We start from the raw sequence: 18587 nt of genomic DNA on the forward strand, positions 1-18587 counted from the left end.
GAGGGAGGGCTGAGCAAGATGGAGAGTGTTGGCCCCAGGACTGGACAGGGAGTGGTTAGTAGGGAATTGGAGGAGGTGGAGTGGTGGCTGCTGACTCAGTGCCTTAGGGTACAGGGACAGGCCCAGGCACTTAGCTGAATCCCAGAGGTCTGTCTGCAAGAACACCTCCAGGCTTCTCTGACAGATTGGGCTTGATGGCTTGGGTTGAGGGGACTTCAGGGTAGCAAGCCTTGGGCAAAATAGGAGAATGACTCTTTAACTCCTTCCTTCCCTGGGTGTGCAGCAGGGTTTCCCCAGCCTCTCCCCGGCCCTCATCACCTCATCACCAGGGATCTGGAGGCAGCTGTTTAGGCAGGGTCAAATTGCCCTAGTGTTCTAAAGTGCACCCGTCTTTCTGTGGCCAAGGTTAGGCTATTTGGTGTTAACAACTACTAGAGGCCATCCAGTGAAGCGTGAAGGGAATCTTGAAGTAACTACCTTTTCCCAAGACATGTGGGTCTGGAAATGGAGCGGGGCTAGAAGAGTTTCCTACAAGGTGGTCTCTCACCCATCAACCAGCAAAGATTTCCAGGGACCTTTGACACCCTGTAGCATGAGTGGCCGTTAAGCAGGCTGTAGGGTCCAAATCCCAGTCCCCACTAATTTGTCTGAGTGGGTCACTTGGCTACTCAATACCTCAGTTTTCTTGCCTGGAAAATGCAGTAAACTGAGATGACATTGAGCTCACAGTGAGTTCATCCTTGTGAACAAAACCCTAAGACCCAAATCCAGGCACACAGGAGGTATTCAGGGTCAGATATTAGGAAGTAGAGCCTCCATGACTGTCTCTCCCTCTATCCTACATTGTGTTTTGGGAGAGACGGTCCAGGGCAGGATTGGGTAGAATGTAAGGGGTGAGGGAAGCAAACTATGCCAACGCTAAGGGGAGCAACTGCAACATTTTAGCTTGAAAAATGCTGAAAATAGCTTGTTCAAGCCTTTGTAGATAAAAATGTAAAATGTATGCAAATGTATGTGACTCACACAGAAATATACATCCAAGGCTGCCTCACAGTCAGCACCGGATGTGACCCTCAGGAAAATCCCCCTGGCGCAGGTTGTCTTGATCCCAGTCTTGTTGTTTTGGGGGAGGGAACAACACTGCTGTTTGCCAGGGCTGATGGTCTGGATGACTGCAGCTCATGCTCCTGTTTCCACCTCTCTTTGGGGTTCTGTGCTTTCCCAGAGTTCCATGCTGAAAGAAAAGAAGCCCTCAGCCCCTCTCTGCTCTTCTTTCTGCTGCCTTGGAGAGCCTGCTTGCTCCCTCTCCCATCCAGAGCTCTATTTGTGGAGCAACTCATTGGAGATGCATGGCCCCCTCCCTGCCAAGCTCCAGGTGCCAGCTTGGCCCTCCCAATCTTATGTGCGAATCAGGGATGGTGGAAGGGTGATAGCTGATCAAGGAGGGGCAGCAAGACAGAGCCAGAGATTGAGCAGGGAAGGCTGGGATGGAAGAAACAGTAGACAGAGGGAGAGGTGCACGTTAGGGGTCCAGCTACCTACAAAGGCTTTCACACCCTCAGAGCATCTTCTTTTGCACTTCCCAGGGGCTCAACCCCGGCCACTGTGAACTGGTGGCTACCATCTCCCCTTGGGTAGCTGTGGAGGGAGTGCTGGGCAGCTTACAGAACTGGGCACCATTCTCCCAGCATCATGGAGAAGGTCTGTTCCCCCCTTTTGAGGTATTGGGGATTGAACCCAGGGCCTTGGCACTGAACTACAGCACCAAGTTGTTTTTAATTTTTATTTTGAGGCATAGTCTCACTAAAGTTACCCAAGCTGTGCTTGAACTTGCCATCCATCTGCTTGAGCCTCCCAGAGCACTGGGACTGTGCTTCTCCCTTTAAGAACTAGATCTGTGATTGTTTGGAATGATGAAGCACATCCCTGCTCCAAGTTCTGTGGATGCTAACAATGCTGCCCTCCACAGAGGCCAGAGTGCACTTAACTCCCTGTATAGTCCTTTGAAGTTTTTGCCTTTAAGCTACCTGGAGATGGGGTAGGGTGGGGATTGCTTCATGGTCAGAAATGTCACTATCCTGTCCCTAAGTGGTCCGGTGCAGGGTTCCTTTGAGGGAGGAGCTACTGCCTCCCTTCCCAGGAGGTCAGGAACGGAAAGGGGCTTCAGGCCCTGCTGTCCTGGACCATGCAAGCCTGTCTCCCCTCCACTCCAGCCTCTTCACCCCGTGTCCCTTGGCCTGAGAAGATCTACAGGACCGAATCTAACGGAAAGCTGCAAAGGGTCCCAGTAACACCACACCTGAGGCATAACTCCCCACCCCCCAGGCCCTCACTCCCCTTGGTGGGGTGGTCTCTGTTAGCAGAAATTTTGTTTCCAAAGGTTCTGTCCTCTGAGACTTCTTGAGCCCAGGGTTCCCTGAACTTGTATGTGCTTGCGCAGATAGGGATTCCCACAGGGGGTTTCTGGAGGAATTGGAAGACCCCGGAGTTCTCCAGTACTCCAGTTTGCCTTCCCACCCCAAAGCAGCACATCTTAGAGTTGGTCTTTCCTAGGCACACCTTTTTTGACCCCCACGCCCCTCCTTCTCCAGCTCCCGTCCCCTGGAGTGTAGGGCAGGAACTGACGCAAAGTAAGGGCCAGGGTGTTTAAATAGATGAAGCGCTAGTAAGATTTGCAAGAAAACCGACCCGGGCCGGCGCTGCGGGCGGGCAGGACGTTAACCCCGTCAGCGCCGCTCCCCTGGCTTGTCTAGGGGAGGGGCCTGGCAGCCGCACCATCCCCAAAACTGCGCTTGGAGATCCTGGGGTGGCAGGCAGGTGATGTCACCCCTGCGGGCCCAGAGGTCTCCCCGCGGCACCAAGTCTGCGGGTTGCCAGAATTCTGCTGAGCCCAGCCGGGGAGGAGGGGGAGCTGCGCCGCCGCCCTGAGACTCTGTGGGACCCCTGCTCGCGGGCGGGCCGGAGCCCCGGTCGCCCGCGCGTCTGTGGGGCCCGGGGCTGCTCCCCACACCCCCTCCCGGAGCGGAGGCGGGCTGCGGCTGGCGGTGGGGGCGCCGGAGCCTCGCGCCGATTGGTCGCCTCGCCCCCGCCCCTGGGCGCAGAGCAGCCCCCGGGAAGTTGCTAGTTGGCGGGCGCGCCGCGGGCCTCCGCTCCGGGATCCGCAGCGGCCCGAAGGGTTCCCGGGGGCGCTCGCCTGCACTCGCTTCCTCCTCCTCGGCAGTGCCGGCTCGCTCCTCCCTGCTACCTGTTCCCCTGCCTCCCCCGACTCCAGCTCTTACTGGGCAACTTCGGTCTCCGAGTCTGGCCGCCCCGCCTGGCTCCCCGCCCGCCCGCACCCTCCCTCCTTTGTTGTGCGATGAGGGTCGGGTTTCCGATCTGACCCAGCCGCCGCCGCCGCCGCCGCCGCCGCGCGGAGCCGCGGGGATGGAGCCGCTCAGCCACCGGGGCCTGCCGCGCCTTTCCTGGATCGACACCCTCTACAGCAGTACGTGTGAGCTCGGGCTGGGGAGGCCGCGCGCCAAGGGGCCCCGGGTCCCAGGTGCCGGGCTCGTCCGGGAGCCGCTGCGCTGGCGAGGGGCTGCGGGCACCGTGCGCCAGGTGCGCCGCGGGAGGGGAGCAGGAGAGCGGCACGGGGACCCTCGAGGCGGTCCGCGGATGGGGACTCCGGAGCCCAGACTTGAAGTCTCAGACTTCAGGGGAGCAGCGGACCGACGAGGCCAGGGAGCTGTGTCACCTCCTCCCACCTGTTGTGTAACCTAGCGCTCTCCCGCCCTGCGGGAGAAGGAAGCGCCGTTTTTAGGGTGCAGTCTCAGCACCGAAACCGGTGGCTTCTCCGTCCACGCTGAAGCAGAAAGGTCATTTTGGGGAAAGTCCTTGGCGCTCGAGTTTGTCACCTCAGGGACATCCTGGGCCCGTTGTGTGGTTTGGGGGTGGGATCGGGTTGAAACCGAGACTGGAGGTGCAGATCTCTGGGGCGGCCTTTTGGATGAAGGAGCTGAAAATCTCTGGCTCAGCAGTCTTTCCTGCCAGCCACATCACCACCCTCATCCTCATCACCACCCCACAGCCCCAAAAAATAGAAGGAAAAAAAAGCCAAACCTTTTCGGGTTCTCCACCCCCTCGCTCCCAAATCTGCTGCGGTCATGTGATTGCTCTTACACTGCCGCGGCGAATGTGTAACTGAGCACTTGGACTTCTTGAGGGCTTGGGCCCAACCCTGGGAGCCTCCCTCACCCCCGCATACCTCCCAAAACAGGCACTGCCCCCTTTCCCCACCCCTCCCTTGAGAGGCCTTTCCCAGAGGCTTCAAGGGATGTGGGAGGAGGGTCCTGCTGGCCTTTGAGGAAGATATTACATTTCAGTCTTCTGGACTCACTTGAATGGGACTCTCCCACTCTCTCCTATAGCATCTCCCAGCCCAGAAGCCCGAGGCTGGAGTGCAGGGAGGCAGATGGAGCCAGATTCTGATTCTGGACACTGGATGGAACAAGGACGTCATTAAGGGTCAACTTGGCTCGAGTTCCTTAATGATACCCTTATTTGGAGGGGGATGATGGCTTCAGCCCCCAAAGTCTTGCCCTGGAGGCTCCACAGCACCCAGAATCCTTTGCCCTCTGTATACCCTGGAGCCCTGTCATTCACCATCTCCCCTCCCCCTACCCTACTTTCCTTCCTCTCCTTTTCCCAGGACCTGTCCTTATGATGGTTCATTCTGCTTTGGTTTTTCAACATCAAAGGGGCAAAGCCAGTTCCCCTGGGTGTCAGTGCTGCACCAAGCCCAGCCACTCCATCTGCTCCATCCCCAGCAGAGGCAGCTTCATTGGGTGAGGGTCAGGGCCCAAGGCTGTGTGGCATGTGTGTGTGTGTGTGTGTGTGTGTGTGTGTGTGTGTGTGTGTCTGCGTGAATGGGGACACACATCTGTTCAGAGCCTGATGCAGATCAGCTCCTGACCCGAAGAAAGGATTAGTGACCTCTGCTTAGCTGTGCTTTTGCAAATAACAGTCATAACAATGCCTCATAGTCACATACTGCTTATATTCCTGAATCTTTCTGGCTTTTTGCAAAACCCAGTACTGGTTTCCCTATTTCCCAAAGCATAGAAAACTATAGAAATCCCATCTCTGGCTTTCTCTCCATTGCTGAAGACTTCCTCACCTGATCATTTCAAGTGCCCTGTCTCCCAGCCTGGAGCTGAGAAGCAAATTGCCCTAGGCTGCTTTGAGAATTCCTGACCACAGGAATGCCAGAGAAGGGAATTAGACCCAGGGCCTCTTTAGAGGAATTGGAAATCAGTCCTGATTCAGGCAGGCTGGCATCTGAGCTGTCTACCCTGCTGACACCACCCTAGTATCTGGGGGCATCTAGACGGTGGGATGGGCAGGGAACACTAGCTTGGGGGCAGTGTGAGGAGCCCCTGCCTCCCTCCTCAGAATGTTTTATTTGAGAGCCCCCTGGGGAGGTACTATGCAGTCATGTTTGGGCTGTTAGCCATCAAAGTTTCCTCTTGACAAGAGCCTAAATTAAAACAAATACCCAGGCTGTCATTTGCCTGGCAGCATGGCTTTGTGGCTTCCAGAGGAAGTTCTGCCTCCTGGGGAGCTGTTTGCCTAAAAGGCTCACAATCCTGGGGAGACAGGTTCCCCACAGATGCCAGATCCATCAGGAATGGTAAATGGAGTGAATCCAGGGCAGCCGGTGTGATTTCTCAGTGATGGAGGTTCAGTCATAGCGCTGCCCCATAACTGTGATCACAGCATCTCCTCAGTACGTGCTGTGTCCTGGGTACTGGGTTCCTAACCATTCTTGCCAAACTTCCCAACTCTCAACTCTTACAGATTGGGAAAGGTAGATTCAGTAAACCGAAATCATTTACACATGGTATTAACTCATAAATGACAGAGTAGGAATTCAGACTATATCCTAGCACAGTGAGGAGGACTTTGAGCATCACCCAGATATGTGTGAGCTTCTTCAAGGCCTTGGAATGTCATGGAACAGGGGACATCTGTCTCTTTAGTCTTCTGTCCCAGAGTTCTCCCTGAAATGATCCACCAATATAAGTGGCTTCAATGACTCTGACCCCAATTTGTCCCTGTGTCTTTTGTAGGACCTGGGGCCTAGGCCAGGCAGCAGTATGTGGCTGAGCTCCATCTTAGCCCACTGAGACCAATGGCTCTCTGCTCCTAGGTGCCAGACTGCCCACCCCTTCCTCATACACTTCTTACCTTTGGAGTTGTAGACCTGTTCTTTCTGATGTCAGCATGTATCCCAGGAGGAGTATGTCCACTTCATTACAGGTTGATGGTCACTTGAGAAGGAGTGGGCAGAAAATTGCCTTTCTCTCCCATGGTAGAAGTCTCGAAGGGCTGAGGTAATGGTGATTTGTCTGACTCAAGGAGATGGGTCAGATCCCAGATACCAGTGTGATCTGGAACTGATTGGATCAGGGTCCTTTGCCCCTGATAAACTAGAGTGACAGACTAGGGTTCCAGTCATCCCAGGTTCCTGTATCCATGCCAGTCTTTTTCCTGCATGAATGTAATAGTGCCGACTTCTCTCTTCAATAGCTAGGGCTTGCATGATTTTCTTTGCCGGACTGTTCTTTTCTTTTTATCTCCTCTGCCTTTCACCAACCACACTTTCCACTAAATGCTTTCCACCTTCTCTACCACGGAGTTAGGCTAGACTAAACTAACTGTGAAGTAATCCAGAAATGAGGGGTACTCTGAAACTTTCTCTGTCCCTCCAGGTAGAGCTATAGCCCTCCAAATAGATCTGGATTGAGATGTATACGTGCCCTAGGCACTTGGCTTTTCTTCAAATGGGAAGTCTTTAAATTTAAGATCAGGGTTTATTTAGAAGACAAGCTGAGGGCTGCATTTTAGGTCTCTTTCTTTGCCATTTTAGCCTCTTTTTTGTCCCAAGCAATTCCGTACCAATCCCAAACACACCTACCCTACTGAGCCACGCAGAAGCCTGCAGTTTCTTGGATCTCATAGAAGGCAGCACATGACCATCTGTAGTTACAAGAAACCTGCATTTTGAAGCTAACATCTTTATCCCCAGAAGCATTTCCAAGGGATATTTTGGTCTCTTGTGATATTTTCTCATTCCTTATAGATTCAGTTCCCATCCATGGGCCAGGAAAGTATTTGGGGTTATGGGAATATAAGTCCCTCTCAAGGTAATCCTGAGCCTGCCTCAATGTCTCATCTTAGGCCTACATTCCCAAACCAAGGACCAAGCTACTGGCATGATGTGCATTTCGTTAGAACAGCTCACTCAACCAGGCTACATCAGACCGCCCCTGATATGCCTGTGAACACCTGCAAATGGATGCTTTCTTGTGCTCTGAATAGTTCCAGTAATTTATTCCTTCTTGTCGGTGCCAGCCCATAATTGTCATGGCTGCTGAAGCCTCAGAAGTGGGGCTGGCAGAATAATTAAGTCATCTACTCAGAAAAACTTAATTTTTGTTGTTGTGATTGTTGCTGTTGTTGTACTTTGGGAAAAGAAAGAAATGAGCCAGGTATAGTGGCATATGCCTGTGATCCCAGCACTGAGGGAGGCTGAGGCAGGAGGATTGAAAGTTTAAGTTCCTTCTAGGTGACTTAAAAAGACCCTGTCTTAAAATATAAATAAATAAATAAATAAATAAGCTAGGGATGCAGCTCAGTGGTAGAGTGCCCCTGGGTTCAATCCTCAGTACAGCAAAAAGAAAAAGAAAAAGGAAAAAAAAGGATGAGACCATTCGTGGTGAATTAGTCAGAAGTAACTTAGATACTAAGGAGGTAGAGATAGACAGGTGATGAGAAAATCTATTCTGCTTCTCTCAGGAGTAAGATGGAATACTTGGCTCTGCCATGTCTGAGGTATGATCTGTTTCTGGGGGTGATTTTGGTATCTTCCTTGTGCCCACTCCTCTGAGAAGTGAGGCTGTGTCATCTTTCGTAGGTGTGGTGTGGATTAGTTAATGTTTATAAAGTGCTTTGAAGGTGAGGAGTGCTGTTGAATTGCCCTGGCTTCTATCTCATCACAGTCCTCATCATTGAACAGGGATCCGTGAATGTCTTTCAGATGAGTTTGGAAGGGGCTGGGAAAGTGGCAAGGGGACTAATAGGTACAGCCAGCCCCACTCACTTGCTGGGATTGAACTTTGGGCCTCAATTGCACATGCTAGGCAATTGCTCATCCCCTGAGCCACACCCCAGCTTTTAAAAGAGTGCCCACCACGGGTGGTGAACTGATGGCATGTGCACTGCAACGAGCTGTTTGTATGATTGAAAGCTTTAAAATGTTCACCATCAATGGCCTAGCCCAATGCCTCATACCCTGATGGCTTTTGACTACACAAGTGTGAGAGAGAAAGGAAAAAATTCTGAGTTCTTGGCTCCTTTAACTTCTTGCTCCACCTGAAATCCCAGAAACCCAATAACTGCCCCATTCACAAGTTTTCTGGTGTGTGGCTTTAGTAATTGTAGTAGCTTGTAAGTGGATTCAGAGACCCCCCCCAAGGGAGACTTGTACTTTGCTAGGGCTTGTGATTGGAAGGCTTCACTACAGTGTTTGTGCAGCAGCTGTTCGATCAGCTTGAGCCCTGGGAGGCAAAACCGGAACTAGGCAGCTTTAGGTGGTCTCAGGACAACTTTGAGTCTTTTTAGTTCTTTTTTTTTTTTTTTTTTTTGGTACTGGGGATTGAACTTGGGACCTTGTGCTTTCGAGGCAGGTGTCAGCACCACTGAGCTAAATCCTGGCCTAACTTTGAGTCTTTTGCCTCCTGCCAGGCCTTTGGCTGTGGTAGGCTAAGGCGATACACCAGGGTATTACTTACCAGGTCCTATCTCCTTTGCTCTGAAGACTGTTTGGATCAATAGGAGAAGCCTGCAGACACATCTGTCTCCAGGGCTGTTGTAGGGGAGGTTATTTTTTGGTGTTTGACCTTGATCTGCCTCAGCTTCTTTTTCTTAGGGTAAGATATGGTCCATTGGAACTGTGGGTGCCTTGGCAGCAAGATGTTCTGCTGGTCCCTGGAGCTTGGGGAGAACCTTCTCCAGACTCTGTGAATGGGGGAGAAGAAAGAAATCAGGACAATGGGCAGACTGTGGAGTGCACCCCCATATGGAGGTTGGGGACAGATATTCAAACCTCCCCTTGCTCGAGGCATTTGGCAGAGAGCCCTTTGAGGTGGGACCAACTGGTACTATGACCCTTTGTGGAGGGAGAAGCCAGTCAGTTCTGTGTCCCTAGATTTGATCTTCCTCTGTTCTCTGGCCCCATGCTTAATTCCTGTCTTCTCTGGCCCTTCCTCCCCAACCACACACGACAACAAAAGATGAATATGGGTTACTGGTTATACAGAAAATGTCAGGGTCACTCTGGCTTTCAGGAGATGGGACTAGATGGAGTGAGCTCTGTGAAGACCCCATTGGTCAGATGCCATTTTTCCCTTTCTTGTCTCTCCTCTCTCTGCTGATGCTGTCATGTCCCTCTAGAGCACAGGTGATGTGGCAGATGTGATCATGCATTTTGCCTAAGATGAGCAAAGTCTGCAGAAGTGGTAGGTTGGCTAGGTCCCGCAGGTGGATCAGTGCCAAAGGAGCTCAGAGATGTTATCGCTCCAGGCAGCAAGACCACTGGTCTCCCTGGGATGTTGATGAAGTCAGTCCCTCCTCAAATAGCTCAGGATTGACTAGGAACTTGTGAATTTACTGAGGGCTGTTGGGGAAGGATGTGGCCTTCATGGGATTGAAAGGCTGATCCTGTTAGTGTGCCGGGCTAACCCCTTCCCCCCGGGGCATTGCTGCCTAGACAGCTGCATGGGTTTAATGGATCATGATTATGGAGAGTAAAGATGCTGTGTAATTAAGCCCAGTTATCTCTCTGACTGGGGGGGACATCAACTCCCCACAGCAGCAATTGATTTCCTTATTTGTGGTTACCTTATCTAGTGGCATATTAACAGCCTTAACAGCTTGTGAGCCATTTTTTGAAGGCATAGTTTTAGGAAGAACCTCTCCCTTTATGAGAGTTTTGCAGTCAGTGACAGTGTATTTTTTTGTGATACCCAGTGGAGCCCTCTTTGGGAACAGTGTGTAGATTTTGCAGAGGTACAGAGAACCATTGGGCCTAATGAAAAGAAAGTCCACCAAAGGGCCAGGGATTTAGCTCAGTGGTTTTGTCGCCTGCTGTGCAAGCGCAAGGACCCAAGTTCAATCCCCGGTACCCAAAAAGAAAGTCCACCAGTCCCATTGGGTTCATAGAAATTTGACTTTTCCCTTTGGTCTAGAAAGAATGGAGATGAATATAACATATAATCAGGCCTGCTCTGTGTCAGATATTGTGCTAGGTACTTTACATGCATTATCATAAAACCCCATAAAGGGCAACAATTATTATCTCCTGTGATATAGATGAGGAAACAGACCCTGAGAGGCTGAGTTTTTGCTGAAGGTCTCCCAGCTTATGGTGACCAGATTTCAGATCTCTGATTCTATAGCCTAGTCAGGTTCCATCCACAATTATGATTATAGCCAATACCAGTTCAGTACCTACTCTAGGCTCTGGCCTAGGCATTTGACAGGTTATCACCAATCTTTAAAGGCTGTGTCTCATGAGGCAGGAGTTATTTTCTCTGTTTGTTAGGGAGGAAGTTGGGGCTCAGGAACATAATTCAAGGTCATCAACCTAGAGGACAAGCCAGGCTTTGAACATCAGGTTTGCTTGATTCTTTTTTTTTTTTTTTTTTGGTACCAGGGATCGAACTTGCGACCTTGCATTTGCGAGGCAGGCAGCAGAACCACTGAGCTAAATCCCTGGCCCTTTGGTTTGCTTGATTCTAAACTGTACTTTCTCCCACATAGCAGTATAGTGAGGGCCTCTTGGCAGCTGGTATTTCACAGGTTGATTGATTGGTTGATCTCCCTAGCCAGAGTGACAACTGTGAAGACTGTGTCTTGGCTCCCCCATGGTATGTGGGCAGCTCAGCCCCCAGTTGTCCTGTTAGCCCCCACCAACCATGTTACCTCTTCCTAGGAGAGGATCCCAAGGACATCTCTCCACGGGCACTCAGAGTCCATATCCCAGAATTACCTCATTTCTGTGATTATTGGCAAGAAATGCTGAGAGAGAGAGAGAGAGAGAGAATTTTTGGAGGTGGAGATAGGGTACAGTTAGTACCTAGCTTCCAGTGAAGAGTGGCAGCCAGGGGCAAGAAAATGGGAACTGGAAAAGAGGACTTGGCAGAACCTAAGTGTGCTGGCCCTGCTCTCCGGCCTTTTAAAATTCACCTCCACGGTTTCAGAAAGAAAAAACTCTCAGCCATAAATCAGGCCACAGAGCACCAAGAGCCCTTCCTTGCCCAGGCCAGGGCTGCTTGGGCTGAGAGCTGGCCACTGTGTCTGAACTCACCCGGGTGCATGCTAATGACAGGCTGGCATGGTGCAGCTCCTCCAGCCCCATCCCACACCCACCCAAGCCCCCAGTCTCAGAAAGCCCCCTGTAAGATGCTGGTCCTCTGGGGCACCCTGAGCCTGAGCACTTACACCTTAGCAGACCCCCTTTGGCTGAGGCCAGAAGGGCCCAAACAGGACTGGAGGTCCCATTTCACCAAGGGCCTGTGTGTGGTGAGCCAGAGGGAGAAAAGCTGCCCCAAGCTGAGAACCAGAGCTGAGAACCAAAGCAGGAATGTGAGAGTGGGGGACGTGTGTGTGCTAGCTTCTCTCTTCCTTTCCCTTTGCTGCTCAGAATTTCAGTGGCATCTCACTTCCTTCGCTGAGTCAGTGGCATTTTTAGAAACTCTTGCTTGATGTGGTATAGGGACCTATGTACCACTCCCTCTCAGTCAGCTTTCTTTTTTTAGGGGGGAAATGTGAAATTTCAGTTGCCCCCAGGGACTTAGTTGCTCCTGACCCTTCTCTTCCCACTACCTTCAACCTGCTACCCTAGCCTCCTCCCTCCTCTGGCCCTTCTTCTGTCCCCACCAGCCCCTCTGTGCTTCCAGAACACAGCCAGAGTTACATACTCATCCTTTTTTATTTTTTGAGACAGGTCTTGCTAATTTGCCCAGACTGGGCTTAACTTGTGCTCCTCTTGCTTCAGCCTCCCAGCATGCTGGAATTACAGGTAGCTCTGTATCACCACACCCAGCCTTGACAAGCTCCCTCCCCCAGGTACCACCCTGTGGTCTCTCCACCACTTTCCCACTTGCCTCCTGGTATTCCTGCCCTTCCCTCCACCCTCTTGCCTCTCCTCTATCACTTTTTTTCCAGGGAAGAGATATCTGTCAAGGAAGGCCCCTGACACAGGGCTGCTCAATACCCAGAGACATGGCAGGCCAGAAGAGCAGATCTTGGTAATAAGAGCTCCATTCCTCCAAAAAGGATGTGTCTCTCTAGTGCTTCTTTACAGTTCTTTTTGTGCGGTTGAAGCAGAGACTCAGTACATCTTCCCTCACCTCAGGAGAATTGAGAAGCACCCACTAATTTATGGCAGTGGTTACTGTGGTCAGTTCTATGTCATGAGAGAAGAGCCAGAGAGCTATGGTGGGAAGGTCTAGGATGTAGTGTTAAGAGAAATTTAACCATGGGTGACCTGGCTAAAGGGGTAAATTCTACATATTGGGATTCAGTTAGCAGAGGCCAGGGCCATCTACCAGTCGAGACTGGGCTGGAGGAGTGACTTGCTAACTCTTTGTACTAGAACCCATACACTACAACTCATATGCTTGCATAACATTTTACATATAACAAAGTTTCATGGAACAGCTCTTACCCTATCACACTTGAAATGCACTGGTATTTTTATGCCCTTCTATTCTTTCCCATTCTACTCCATGAAAAACAAAAATAAAAATGTGATGATCATGACCTATAACAGTGATTTCATGACCTACAAAGTAACAGTGGATAAAATGATCACAAAGGGCCCTTATTGACTACAGGGAATAATAATTTACCAAGCTGCGGTCATTCATATGCCACTGTTGTGATTTTTGAAATTTTCACACACCATTGTTATTATGGACTTAATGTTTTTTCTTCCATTTGATTCATTAAGATACAACTTATTTAGAAAGAAAACTAATGGAAAACTTGTAGCAGTTACAATAAACAAAAGGTTGCCTTACAAGTAAATGCATAAAAAACTAGACAGTGCTATTAATTCTAGTTACACACCATTGCTCTTGGAAGGATCTAATTCCCAGCCCCCCTGTTTCTTTGGTTAAAGGGAAAAGGAGAGAGAGAACAAAATCTTTCTTCATCAGCAATAGGCATGTTTGAAAGTAATAAAGAAGGAAAGAATTTTCTGAACATGTGATTGAGAGTAATTTAGTACCCTGCATTGGTGTTATCTACTTCCATCTCCCAGAATCCTAGGTCCAGTATTTTCTGTAGTGGGAATAAGGAGGGAAGGAAATGGGTTTCCTTAGAATCAAATACCTAGAGTGGCTTCTCAAACTGTAATAAACATGGAAACCGCCTGGGGATCTCATTAAGCGTCTCAGATCAGTAGGTCTGGGATGAGACATAAAGTTCAGCATTCTAGTAGATTCCTAGGTGCTGTTGGTGGCAATCCAGGGACCATGTTTGGGTACAGGGCCTTTAATCCCTCTGCCTTTTAGTCCTATTTACAGGACTAACAGTGGATCCTGAATCAAGTCAGACCCTTCTGTGGCTCTAGATTCCAGCTAGATGTGAAGCAATCCCTGACATCTCTCTCTTATGAATCCATTTCCCAATAAAAATAAAAGCAACTGGGCCGGGGATTTAGCTCAGTGGTTCCACCACCTGCCTCACAAGCAGAAGGACCTGAGCTCGATCCCTGGTACCAAAAAAAATAAATAAAAGCAACAAAGCAATTGATACCTAAAGGGTACCAGACTTGAGCTAGTGTCTAACACTCATAAACTCATTTAGTCCTCACAGCAAACCTGTGAAAACTTGTTCACTTCATCTTAGGGATGAGACAGGGGCTGGCATGGTGATTAGTGGATTTTTTCTGCCCACCCCCTTCCTTTGTGACAGAATCTTAGGGATCTGTCCTTTATGAGTGACTCTTTCGAGACAAATCCCATGTCCTTCCTACCCGCATTTCCCCCCAAGGGCTAAATTTAGTGTTAATGGAGCAGAAATAGTTATTAATTTCCTAGTGTACCACTGAGAGGGTAAAGGAGAGACCAGCTGGTATGCCTCCCAGCTGTGTGGAATGGCCACTTTCCCTGACTCAGGCCGCCAGGCATTTTGTAGACCTATGGCAGCTCCTGACCAAATGTTCGCCACCTTGGGAGGTCAGAATAGTGCCCACCCAGGTGGGCCAGTGAGCACTGTACTGTCTTTGGGTCCAGAAACTGGAGAGAGCAAAAGTAGGAGCTGATTCTAACTTCAGCTCCTTAGAAAGGCAGATGAGACACAAAATAGAAAAGCTCTGGCCTGAGGACCCTGTCTGTGGCTGGTCAGCTGCTACCACTTGTAGCCCTCGTAGCAGATGCCTGCAGTATCCTCGAGCCTCCTCCCTGAGTCAGATACTTCACTCCTTTTCCACTTGACTGTGTGCATTCTTGGATTCAACCAACTACAGATCAAAAATATTCAGAAAAAATGCATCTGTACTGAACATGTGCAGACTTTTTTCTCATCATTTCCCAAGCTTCAGAAAAGAATAAAGACTTAAACTCAATTTATCTGCCTCTCTGTTTTCCAGAAACATCAATAGGGGCCATTTCCACATCTGGTCCAAACTGTCTTCAACATTCCCTAAGCATCCACTCTGATTTCCCAACATCTAAGCACACTCTCCCTGTACTAGCCAGTGAGGCCTCTCACCATCCCACAGCAAACCTGTGCTCTGGTGAACTCTTCAGCTTCAAGCCTCAGCTCAACTACCACCTGAGCAAGGCCTCCAGGTCTGATAGCACTCACCTTAGTGAGATTCCTGGGTCACAATCTTCAACTCACCTCATTTAGCACTTTCTCGTCTATTTGTCTTATGTTGTTTACCTCCCAAGCGGTGACGGTGAACAGGCACTCCTGTCATTGGTTCGCTACCACTGCTTTATAGCGTTTCATGCCAGTTGTCATTTCTTCTCTGCCAGACTCTAAACTCCTTAGGGCCATGAAGAATAACAAAGGCCGAATTCTAGGGTGCCAGATATTGTCCTAAGCACTTTATAAACAGTATCCTATTTAATCTTCAACAACCTGCTGAAGTTCCAGTTATTTTTATCCCATTTTATGGATAAGGGTACTTCCCCCCAGGCCTCTACAGAGGTTAAACAGATTCTCTTAGGTTACAGTCCAGTTCTGTCTGGATGTTCTCACTTGTGCCCTTTCACAGAGGTGCCCAGATTCCAGGGAACTTGATTCAGGGTTGGGACTGGGCATCTATATGTTTGAGAAGTTTCTCTGCTAGGAGACTGGATCATTTAACCAATGTTTTCCTTTCCATTCACCCTTAACTAGGTTCTTTCCTTGGCTAGGCTCTAGATAGCATTGACATAAGACAAATGAACAGGAGAGAAACTGTTTTAATTCCATGCCCATGCAGGAGAATCTCACACAATATGAGACTAGAAGCCTCAGATGACTGAAGTGCATAGTCAGACATCCAGATCCAGGGGTTCCATGTTTGTTCCACTCCTGTTCAAGTCCAGGTCAAAAATATTCAGTAAAAAATTTGTCTGTGGCCCCTGAGAGTGAAGAAGTTCGGTGGTATAACACATGTTAACAAAACAACCCAAAAGCATCTGTACTAAACATGGGAACTTTTTTCCTTGTCATTATTCCCTAAATAATACAACTATTTACATGGTATTTGCATGATACTTACATTGCATTCGATGTTACATGTAATCTAGACATGATTTAAAGTAAATAGAAGGAGGGGAAGGGGAAAGGAAAGAAGGGAAAGGAAAAATTATGAGAAAAGAAAAAAATGGAAATGAAATCTATGTAAATAGGGAAGGGTGGAGGGGGTGAAGGGCGCACAGGTAATGGGGAAAAAAATAAGAACCAAGATACATCATGTACAGGTACAAGCATCCAATGATAAATGTAAACGTATTGTATACCTAAAATGTACCAATAAAAGAATTTTTTAAAAATGCAATAAATAGGAGGTTGTATATATAGCTTATATGTAAATACTGCACCATGGGACCTGAGCATTTAAGGATTTGGGTATACCAAGGGATGACCATATGACATTCTGAACTACAGAAAGGAATAGGGCCCTGGGTCTTCTAGGGGGCGGTGACAGTACAAGTTATGGCAGGGTAGGGGATGAATTGTATAGTGAATAAAGGTTGCTTATTATGAAGATTTTCAAAAAGCAAAGTTGTCTAGCACAAGCCCCCCTTCCTGATAGGGGTAGTAATGTAGAGTTCCTTTGTAGATGTAAATTTCTCTTATAAAGGGACCCATTTTCAGAACTGTGCAGGCATCTGTAGTATCTCAGAATACCCGACTCAAAATATTGGCAAAGAAGTGCATTTTGGAGTGCTCTTTTCTGGTCCCCCTACAGTCATATTTTGGGATTGTGTGTTCTGAACTCCAACACCCTACTGAGCGCTGAGCAGGTAGGAGCTTGGGAATGCTTTGTGATTTGTTGATGGTGGTTATTTTTATCTATCTATCTGTCTACCTATCTACCTATCATCTTTTGATTTTTTTGAGACAGGGCCTCACTAATAGCTCAGGCTGGCCTTAAATTCATGATCTTCCTGCCTCAGCCCCTCAAATGCTATGATTAAAGACAAATACTGGGACAGGGTGGTGGTGCCTACCTGTAATCCCAGAACTTGAGAGGCTGAGGCAGGAGGATCATTGTGAGTTTGAGACCAGCATGGCCTACATAGTGAGTTCAAGGCCAGCCTGGTTTACATAGTGAGACCGTCTCAGTAACCTCCCCCAGAAAAGAGGCAAATGCTGAGATTATAGGCATGTACCACAACACCCAGCTTGCTAGGGCACTGAGGTTGGTTGTTCTAGCTTATGACCACCTAAGAGAATCAAGAACTGGGAGGATGTAAGGAGGAAAGAGAGCTGGGTGCAGGAAGGGTAGGAGAGCAGTCAGCAAAGGATATTAGAGAGATAAAACCAGTGACCCTTTCTCTGCCTCAGCCATAACTCATGGCTTGGCCTGGACCAGAACACATTAATCACTTGGAGTGTGCTCTGAAAATGTGTGTTCTGATTGTGCAGGTTGGGGCCAGCATCCTATTCTGCAGTTCTAAGGAGCCCTCAGAGCTCCCCACACTGGGTGGGAAGGATATAGACTCCTGCCACATCCATCCCAGCCCTAATTTAGTCACTCAACAATCCAGTGCCTCCTCACTCCTCCTTTCCTGTAGGATAAAATTGAAACTCCTTAGCATGGTGTGGGAATCTTGGCAGAGACCCACTCCAACCCATCTCTAGCACAGTTTCACCTCCTGGTGCCCTAATCTCACTCCCAGTCCTCTAGACTCAACACCCAGTTGTAGATGACTTTTGCACCTGTTGTCTTTTACCTGGAGCAACACTCTTGGGCTTTTCTTGGCAGGTGAAGATGAAGCTGAAATTCACCTGGGTTGGGGGCAGTCGCTGACTGGGGAGCAGGCTCTATATTTAGACTCTTGGTCCAGCTTTCCCTATCCCTGCTTACAATCAAGGTCAGCCATGGTCCCTGGGCTTGCAAGACAAGTGTAGAATCTGGTGACTTAATTGTTCTGCTTGGAACATTTGTTGTTCCTTGCCACCTTTGCATAAAAATAGAACTGAGAATGACTGAAGTGATACGCCACCTTGGTGTCCAGGAGTGTAGAAGCGGGGCCCCTTCTGGGGACGGTCGGTGTGTTCCAGGCCTCTTTGGTGGCCCCCAGCGTGAGCAGTCATGAGCTCGCTAAACTGTCTGGTGCTGCAGTCTGGGTCTATGCCCTGGACTCAGCACCCCCCCACCCCATGGGTCTCATGACTGTTCTTTCTGAAGTTTTCTGTCTTGGTTGTGGAACTATTTCAGGACTTCCTAAGGGGTTTCCTCTGGAGCTTCCTGAGTTTTTCCTGGGCTCTCTGCCTTCAGATCCCAGCCCCAGGCAGGGGTGGCTCCCAGAAGAGCTGTGGGTGCCACCCTGGCTGAGTGCAGCCCTCTCTGGCACCTCCTGCTCTTGGCTCTGTGCTCACCGGAAGGCTTCCTGATGCTCTCTGGTTTGGGGTGCAGAGATTCTCCCTCTCTGGGAAGAAATGGCTCTTTCTGTATGCAGGATCTCATGTAGGCAGGTGGCTGAGGGCTGTTTCTCTGGCTCAAGGCCTGGCCTTTCCTCAGAGAGGAGTGCGGTGGAAATGGGCAGGTGCCACTGACAAGGCATATGGCCTTTGAATACCTCTTGGGACAGTTACCCAGCTGCTTACTTACCTCTTTGAGCTTCAGTTTCCTCACCTACCAAATGGGAACCACCTTACCAACCCCAGACAGGGTGCTGAATATTTTATCAAATAAAAAGTATGTTACAGCACATGTGCACCTGTAGACCCAGCTACGTGGGAAGCTGAGGTAGGAAGATCACTTGAGCCCAAGAATTCAAGACCAGCCCGGGCAATTCAGCAAGACCACATCT

General features: G+C 49.4%; 1 protein-coding gene across 3 annotated transcripts in view; it reads left to right on the forward strand.

The window, feature by feature from the left end:
- The window catches only part of Abr (ABR activator of RhoGEF and GTPase), a 198377-nt gene that overhangs the window by 50725 nt on the left and 129065 nt on the right, over positions 1 to 18587 (forward strand). The window contains exon 1 of one of the 3 annotated variants that reach the window (XM_004857094.4): positions 2821 to 3484. The exons of the other annotated variants lie outside the window; for them this stretch is intronic. Within the exon in view, the coding sequence (XP_004857151.1) occupies positions 3424 to 3484 (61 nt within the window). The 5' untranslated portion in view covers positions 2821 to 3423. Of the gene's footprint in view, positions 1 to 2820; positions 3485 to 18587 lie in introns of those variants that run through there. 3 annotated transcript variants of the gene reach the window in all.

This window comes from Heterocephalus glaber, unplaced genomic scaffold, assembly GCF_053883595.1.
Source record: "Heterocephalus glaber isolate CG9 unplaced genomic scaffold, H.glaber_assembly_v1.0 deba00001564, whole genome shotgun sequence".
NCBI classification, from domain to species: Eukaryota; Metazoa; Chordata; class Mammalia; order Rodentia; family Bathyergidae; genus Heterocephalus; species Heterocephalus glaber.